The sequence below is a fragment of the Rhagoletis zephyria genome, unplaced genomic scaffold (assembly GCF_001687245.7).
Source record: "Rhagoletis zephyria isolate East Lansing unplaced genomic scaffold, Rhagoletis_zephyria_1.1 Rzeph_scaffold_15044, whole genome shotgun sequence".
Taxonomy (NCBI): Eukaryota; Metazoa; Arthropoda; class Insecta; order Diptera; family Tephritidae; genus Rhagoletis; species Rhagoletis zephyria.
In genome coordinates, this window is record NW_016172111.1 from 1 (window position 1) to 7805 (window position 7805).

Sequence of the window (7805 nt, forward strand, 5' to 3'; positions counted from 1 at the left end):
CAATCCGGTACGTAGAACCGACCATCTTGGGATTGATCAGGATCATATCGTTGTTGTTGCATATGCGTGTAAAATATAGCTATTTTTATCGCACTGCTACAAATGGTTGTGCGAAGTANTCAATCCGGTACGTAGAACCGACCATCTTGGGATTGATCAGGATCATATCCTTGTTGTTGCATATGCGTGTAAAATATAGCTATTTTTATCGCACTGCTACAAATGGTTGTGCGAAGTTACGCGAAGTATTCATAATCGGGCCTTTAGTTGTAACAGTCACACGGTAGATGCCGCCAAATACAGCCGCTGAATAGCTTAATTAGAAACTGTCAAATTGGAATCGGTCGTCGTGTGACACCAGAATTGCATTTCTGCCAGCACTTTGTAAAATTCGCCAAATTTCAAGTAATTGTCGAAAATGTTCCAAAACAGCGCTGTTCGCCTTCTGGTTCCAGCCATCCGTAAAGGATTGCAACACCGTTGCCAATCTGTAATTGCCGGCCCACCCGTAAATAAGGTGTCTAAAGCCGTAAGTAAATCCACTTGGAGATTTGTAACATACTCAACGAGGGGTCGGTTACGTAAACTCTAAATCTCCCACGAATTTTATAATTGTTCCTTTTCAGGAACGTATAATACTGGGTGGAGGCATGTGCGTTTCTTTGCTCGTAGTACCAGCTTGGGTGTTGCTTCACCTGAAGGAATACAAAGGTGGCAATTAAAAATCACGATCACTGGAGAGATTCCTTTCAGTAATGAAATTATTTATGCATTATTTTTGTGAAGTCGTTAAGTGAGACACAATTAAAATATACATACTACCAGAAACAATAACCTCTTAAATGTTTCTATAATATTGGGGATATTACTTAGCACTATTATTTAATCAAAAATATTTGAATATAAATTCTTGTAAAATCAAGTTAATGAGCCATCTAAAAGTTGGATTTACTGGCTTCATTTGTGAATTCTATTATTCAATGGCAACTACCAAAATCCACCCGTTTCTATAATAATAATAGATTAGCGCTTTCACATATGTTAGTACTCGGCCGAGCTTCTCTTCCGACTTGTGGCGTTCGCCTTGTTGTAACACCAAGCGGAGGGACTTACAGTTTTACGGCGATTGTATTTTTGTGAGCTGTTTTTCATGGCAGAAATACACTCGGAGGTTTGCCTTGCCTGCCGAGGGACGAGCACTGTTAAGAGAAACCTTTTTTTCAAAATTTTTTTGCAATGCTGCTTTGACCAGGGCTTGAACCCAGGTGCTGCGGAGTGGAAGCGCGCCTTATACCACAGCGGCCGACGCCCGTTTAGCTTAAAACCATTGAAAGATACACAACAACTAAAATCCAGTTGATAAGCATTTTATTTAATGCAATTTCATTATAAAATAATTACTTCGGAGAAGCTTTAATTTGTAGGCATTAATGTAGTATAGATATTGACGCGGTATGAAGTTGAATGTCCCCTACGAATGTAAATACATTTTACTGTGGCTGATCCCCATCATCGGTCTTTTTATCCTTTTCCTTCTCTTTATCTTTACTGAGCGAGCCCACTGCGTCTCGTACGGCTTCGGATTGTGGATCCACACCAGGCAAATTTTCGAGTACACTCTTAAATATGAAAATGATTATAAATAAAGCAGATGCAGTAGGTTTATCTTTTTGGTATACCTGGAGAAATGCGGGATCACCAATTACCTCCGAGTAGTCCTCGTCAACATCCATAGGTTGGTTTTCCTCGGTTTTTGGACGCTTAGCTTGTTGAGTAACGGTGTCATCAGCTTTTCAATTTTGAAACAAAAATTACAATTAAAAGAAAAATAAGTATAAATATGTACTGCAAAAATATTTTCTCCGCATGACAAACCTGCATCTTGCATTGACATTTGCATGGCAAAAGCGATCTGCTCTTCCTCAGTCATGTTAGCGAAATCGGGCAAATGATCTTCCTGCTTTTGACGAAATGAAATTGCATTATTAAAATTATTCATGGAATTTAAATTCTCCTACCGTTTCTGTGGACAATGCCAATGCACGCTGTAACATTGCTTCTTCAGAGTTTGGCTCCTCAACACCTACAATAGCAGTGCTGGCGCTAGTTTTTTCACCACCTGTGCTGGCGTTGCCAGTATTTACCTCGGTGCCACCGGCAACATTTGATTCAGAAAGTGCGCGTCGCTGCTCATCTTCTTGCCGTTGGCGTTGTTCCTCCATTGACACGCGCAAAGCAAGTGCCAATTCGGGATCCTCATTGGGATCAACACCAAATTCGAAACCAGCGCCGCCCAATCCTGCACCACCCAAACCATCTTCACCCTGTATTATGGGTGATGATAGTAATGCATCGGATAATCCTGATCCACGTGGGACGCTAACTAAATGGGAACTAGTGCCATCTTTTCCATTTAGTGCATTAACGAATGCAGTTAGAATTTCATTGTTGTTGCCATGATCACCAAAGCTAACGATATCAACATTAACTTTTTCTTTTTTTAAACGCTTAGCTTGTTTGACCAATTCGCCTTCTTCGTTTTTGATAGGCGAACCAACAAATACTACAATGCGCATTTTATGATTTTTTCCTTGACGGTGCTTCAAAACCAACTGCGATTTGAAATACTATAACCTTTTTTCAATTTCATGGTCATAAAAACTTACATGCGCAATTCGTATTCCAGTCAGTAAATTTATTTCGCCTTTTGGTTGTATTAAATGCATTTTTGAGAAGATCCGACCTACATCACTGGTGAGTGTAGCAAGAACTTCGATGGTGCTAGGTGGTTAATTAAAATTCTTTTAGTTTAAAAGTTATTAAATTGATAACTGTGCTTACTTGGATATTGTCATAAGGCCAACATTGTTCTCGGGATTAGAACGAACCTTCGTTAGACAAACCAGATTGATACCATCCTTTTGCACGTTTAAACGAGTAGGAAAATAATCACCATTTCTTTGGTAATCACTATTATCAAAACTGGAATAAATGTAAAAAGAAACTTTTAATAAAAAGAAAACAACAGACACATATGTACACATTCATATAAGATGCCGCAAACGAGAGCCAGATGTGTTATCTCCTCTATTTAAAACAAGCAATTTTTATATAATTCTTACTTCAGCGTGTTTAAATACTCACTTTCCAAACGAATATATTGAAAATTGTTTGGAATTTAACGTATATAAATAAAATTACTTACCATATCATAGTACTCTCTAAAACCATTTTCAAAAATTTTGCTTGTCACTTTTCCACTGCACTGTAATTGAAACTCATTCAGCTGACATTTACGTTCAGGTGTGTTCAGTTAAGGCCACGAAATGATTGATTAGCAGAGAACGTATAATCAGAGAACGTAAATGTACATTCTCTGCAGGCATGATGCAACAATAAATAAGTTATCGGTTGGCAGCTTCCGCTTTAATTCCGCCATATTAGGTGCGTTCGTTTAAAATCTCCAACAGAAACCAACCAACTGCCAAATTCCGGCGATATGTCATCTGTTCGCTCACAAGAGAGAAATATCCAAAATAGTACGCGAACAGAAAATTTGCAGAAACTTGCAAGTTAGACGAACAGCTGATATAATTTTTGTTTACATTCAAAAGTGTAAAATTTAAAACGTTCGAAAACTCATTACAAAGTGGTATCCTGGCACAGTTTATTGATTAAACAAATAACTACTTACTTCTTACAAGTTTAATTAGTCGCATTTTGTAATTTTTAACTTCCAAACCATCAAATTCAATTTTGTGATTTGCGTAAATGCCAACCAGCTGTTTTTGATCAGCTATTTTCCTGTTGGCAAATTGCTGTTGGCAAAAATTTTTCCAACAGAAACCAGCAGCTTCCCCTCAAAATGAAATGTCACTTTGCTCTCCCAATTTCCCCTACTTTGCGAGTTTTTTGCGTACGCGAACGCAAAAACTTGTAAGTTTTGGTTAAACATGAACAATTAACAGCTACGCGAACGAACCTATTGACTCTTGAACCAAAAATACAAGATCACGCCTTCTTCGCATTTAGGAAAAAAGTTGGGCGACTTTGACATTAGCCGTTTGTTTACATTTGTTCGTTGTTTACAATTTGGTGGTGGTTTTTTACTGCAATTTTCTTAATTTTCGCTTGTGACAACGTGTGCACACATAAGGCAAAGAATAATTTAACATAACAACATGCTTTATAGAAGAATTTGCATAATAAAAATGATTATTCATGCGTTCAACAATTACGCTGTTTTTTTTTGTTCTCTTCGTTGTTTACTTCTTACAACAAAGATGGCGTCGAGATTTCAACAGCTAGAAAATAACTTTTTTCTTTCTTTCATGATATTGACTGCTTAGCAGAAACGTGTTACTTCTTTATCAATTCTTTGCCTAATAATATAGTTGAATGTTTTTTATTATTTCTCAGTATACATATTTTGTTTTCTTAAAAAGGTAATTTATCATATTTTATTTCATTTGATTACGAATATACTATAAGAAAGCAAATTTTGTTTGGAAGAAAATATAAAATTTTCTATTTCTCCCCAAATGGGAATTAATTTCTTCCCGTTTTTCTTTTTATTTTACTGAGCTAAGGCAGTGTCAAATCGAGCTGTCACAACTGATACCTCCTTGTATTAGCCCTGATCCAGTACTCCATGAACTTACTGGTTTTTTTTACACGAACTTACAGGAAGCTACAGGAAAAATGATCCCGTACTCCAAATTCCTCCAAAATCCTGTAAATTAGAGCNAATGGGAATTAATTTCTTCCCGTTTTTCTTTTTATTTTACTGAGCTAAGGCAGTGTCAAATCGAGCTGTCACAACTGATACCTCCTTGTATTAGCCCTGATCCAGTACTCCATGAACTTACTGGTTTTTTTTACACGAACTTACAGGAAGTTACAGGAAAAATGATCCCGTACTCCAAATTCCTCCAATATCCTGTAAATTAGAGCGATTTCTGGAGAGTTGTGTAGAGAATGAAGTTGCAAGATTTTACCCGAACTTTTTCTCTTGGTAAAATCGTGAAAAGTGTCAAGTGATCACTGGTTGACGTTTTTACAGGAAAAATGCTTTTTTTGTTCCCGTACTTTTTGTTGTTACTCACTTTTTACTCTCACTTCAGAGAGTAATTTTGCTGTTTGACATTTATACAGAACTTTGCACGAAAAGTATTAGATCAGAGTCAAGAATGATAGAATACAAGCTTGCGCCGATCAGAGAGGATTTTTGAGAATAACTTTTGTGTGACGTCACACTGGTGCAATTGCGAGAGAGAAATGCCAAAACGTGAGCAAGAATGGAAGAAGAAGAAAAAATGTTGCAAGGAAAATGTAAACAAGTTGCACCAGTGTGACGTCATGCAAACAACGATTATGTCAAATTCGTTAAGGGCCGGTTGTTCAATGTCTGGTTATCACTACTTGCCGGTTAAACATCATTATCGACGACTTCGATAGCATGCATNTGTGACGTCATGCAAACAACGATTATGTCAAATTCGTTAAGGGCCGGTTGGTGGGAAGGATTTNCTACCTCCGATTTGTGCTAATCAGACATTGAACAACCGGCCCTAAGAGAGGAATAGCGGTCCGAGATCCGCGCAACCTTTGTATTCTCTCAATCGTGGATCAAAGCTATTATTGCATCAAGCTCTGCAGGGTTATGGTAAGGGCTGCCAGCTATCTTTAGCTATGAGGTGCCATATTGAGGATAAAAAAGTTCCAAAATGTGCCAAATAGAAAAAGTGCCAAAAAAGGTGTCATCCTTTTATAAGGGCCGGTTGCTCAAAGCCTGGTTGACACTAATCATCGGTTAACATCGTTATCGACGTTTTCGACTCCATGCATATAACACGATGTCGGTAACGTCGATAACGATGTTTAACCGGGGATTAGTGTCAACCAGGCTTTGAGCAACCGGCCCTTCCGGCAATCCTTCCCATTCAGCAATAAAATAAGACCCACATTTCTAAAGCAAAAGCGCAATGCCGAAATAAAATAAACCAGTTGAATAATCTCTAGAAATTAGAAAATTTTAGTTGAGAAAAAGAAGTACACGCAAAGTATTTCAGAAAAATGTGTTGAAATATTATTATTTTTGAGAAGTGCCATTTTGGCACTTTATGCCAAATTGAAAAATTAAGGGCCAGTTGCTCAAAGCCTGGTTGACACTAATCCCTGGTTAAACATCGTTTTATCGCCGCTATAACTATTGTCATGTTTATAATCAATAGTCACGTTTAGGTATGCAGAGGGCAATTTGAAAGCTCCAACGGTGACAATTGCTATTATTTTTGTGATGACCTATTGAGTACGTGATAACGCTAAAACATATGTTAATATTTTCAATTTTATTATCTTTGCAGAAAANAATCCTTCCCATTCAGCAATAAAATAAGACCCACATTTCTAAAGCAAAAGCGCAATGCCGAAATAAAATAAACCAGTTGAATAATCTCTAGAAATTAGAAAATTTTAGTTGAGAAAAAGAAGTACACGCAAAGTATTTCAGAAAAATGTGTTGAAATATTATTATTTTTGAGAAGTGCCATTTTGGCACTTTATGCCAAATTGAAAAATTAAGGGCCAGTTGCTCAAAGCCTGGTTGACACTAATCCCTGGTTAAACATCGTTTTATCGCCGCTATAACTATTGTCATGTTTATAATCAATAGTCACGTTTAGGTATGCAGAGGGCAATTTGAAAGCTCCAACGGTGACAATTGCTATTATTTTTGTGATGACCTATTGAGTACGTGATAACGCTAAAACATATGTTAATATTTTCAATTTTATTATCTTTGCAGAAAAAAGTTGCAAAATTTTACTAACACAAAACTGTGAAACCATTTCATTTGCCTAAATAGGTGTTTAAAATCTTATTATTTGCGTATACATATCACAATAGTATCCATTTCAGAATATTATTCATGAAGGAAATAATAATTTGTACGCGGCTATTATTGTGGTGCAAGAAGAAATTATACAGAGAAGAAGACTTCTAAGGGCCGGTTGTTCAATGTCTGGTTATCACTACTTGCCGGTTAAACAACATTATCGACGTTTTCGTCACCATGCTTATAACATGTGATCGATAAAGCAGTCGTTGCATTTAACCGGAGCTTCTACCTCCGATTTCTGCAAATCAGACATTGAACAACCGGCCCTAAGACTTCCCAGACAACAGTTTTTGGATAGTTTTTACACGTTTGCACGTTACACGGGGTGGTCTTCACAAAACTGCAGCTGCTCTTGTTTGGTGCGTTCATATTTTCCACGCCTGTTACTACACGAATTTATAATACAATGAAATTAATCTCCCTATTATAAAATTACTCACTTATACGGCGTTTCGCAATCCATTTCTGCGGTGTATTTTATTTAAAAGAAATCCCGTCTGTTGCAGGGGCGGTCAAAAAAAACAATTAAAATGTAAACAAAGAACAGCTGTTTCACTATAGAAAAGCTTTCGCCGCAATTGGTAAATAAATCGAGCTTTTCGCTTGTCATTATTGACTGTGCATACCTATGACAACAGTTGATGACATGATAATGACAATTGAGCTGTGACAATTGACGACTGTGATAACACGCGAATAGGGCTGTAAATCAAAATAAAAACCTGTTCCCTATTGGATTATTTATGATTACGTTTAAGGAAATTATTCAGCAAGTTTTTTAAAGATATAAATGTTTTTAAGCACCGAAATTGAGAGAATGTTGTCTGGTGGCGTCATGCGGCAAATGCTTATTTCAAGATATCAAAGTGCCCACACACAAAAACTTGCAATCATATTGCTCGTCAAA

General features: G+C 37.0%; 2 protein-coding genes across 3 annotated transcripts; one reads left to right on the forward strand and one right to left on the reverse strand.

The window, feature by feature from the left end:
- Window positions 1-295: 295 nt before the first annotated feature.
- Window positions 296-834, forward strand: COX8 (Cytochrome c oxidase subunit 8). The gene is made up of 2 exons (XM_017635142.1): window positions 296-529; window positions 627-834. Exons 1-2 carry the CDS (start codon window positions 419-421, stop codon window positions 720-722), a joined length of 207 nt encoding a protein of 68 aa, XP_017490631.1. The 5' UTR covers window positions 296-418; the 3' UTR covers window positions 723-834.
- Window positions 835-1351: 517 nt separating this feature from the next.
- On the reverse strand, window positions 1352-3316 carry Rpn10 (regulatory particle non-ATPase 10). Of its 2 annotated transcripts, none has more exons than XM_017635141.1 (7): window positions 3206-3316; window positions 2842-2982; window positions 2667-2781; window positions 2019-2612; window positions 1876-1957; window positions 1680-1789; window positions 1352-1619 (listed from the first exon to the last, which is right to left on the reverse strand). In XM_017635141.1, the coding sequence occupies exons 1-7, from the start codon at window positions 3229-3231 to the stop codon at window positions 1491-1493; spliced, it is 1197 nt and encodes a 398-aa protein (XP_017490630.1). In that variant the 5' UTR covers window positions 3232-3316; the 3' UTR covers window positions 1352-1490. The 2 variants fall into 2 exon arrangements, with proteins under 2 accessions (XP_017490630.1, XP_017490629.1); XM_017635140.1 differs by having other exon boundaries at window positions 1876-1960.
- Between the last annotated feature and the right edge of the window lie 4489 nt (window positions 3317-7805).

Bases quoted from the DNA above. Each gene is read 5' to 3' on its own strand.
- COX8 (XM_017635142.1), top strand. From the start codon at position 419: ATGTTCCAAAACAGCGCTGTTCGCCTTCTGGTTCCAGCCATCCGTAAA. The intron at 530-626 runs GTAAGTAAATCC...GTTCCTTTTCAG, and splicing joins TAAATAAGGTGTCTAAAGCC to GAACGTATAATACTGGGTGG.
- Rpn10 (XM_017635140.1), bottom strand. From the start codon at position 3,231: ATGGTTTTAGAGAGTACTATGATATG. The intron at 2,782-2,841 runs GTAAGCACAGTT...TTAACCACCTAG, and splicing joins GGCCTTATGACAATATCCAA to CACCATCGAAGTTCTTGCTA. The intron at 1,620-1,679 runs GTATACCAAAAA...TTCATATTTAAG, and splicing joins GTGATCCCGCATTTCTCCAG to AGTGTACTCGAAAATTTGCC.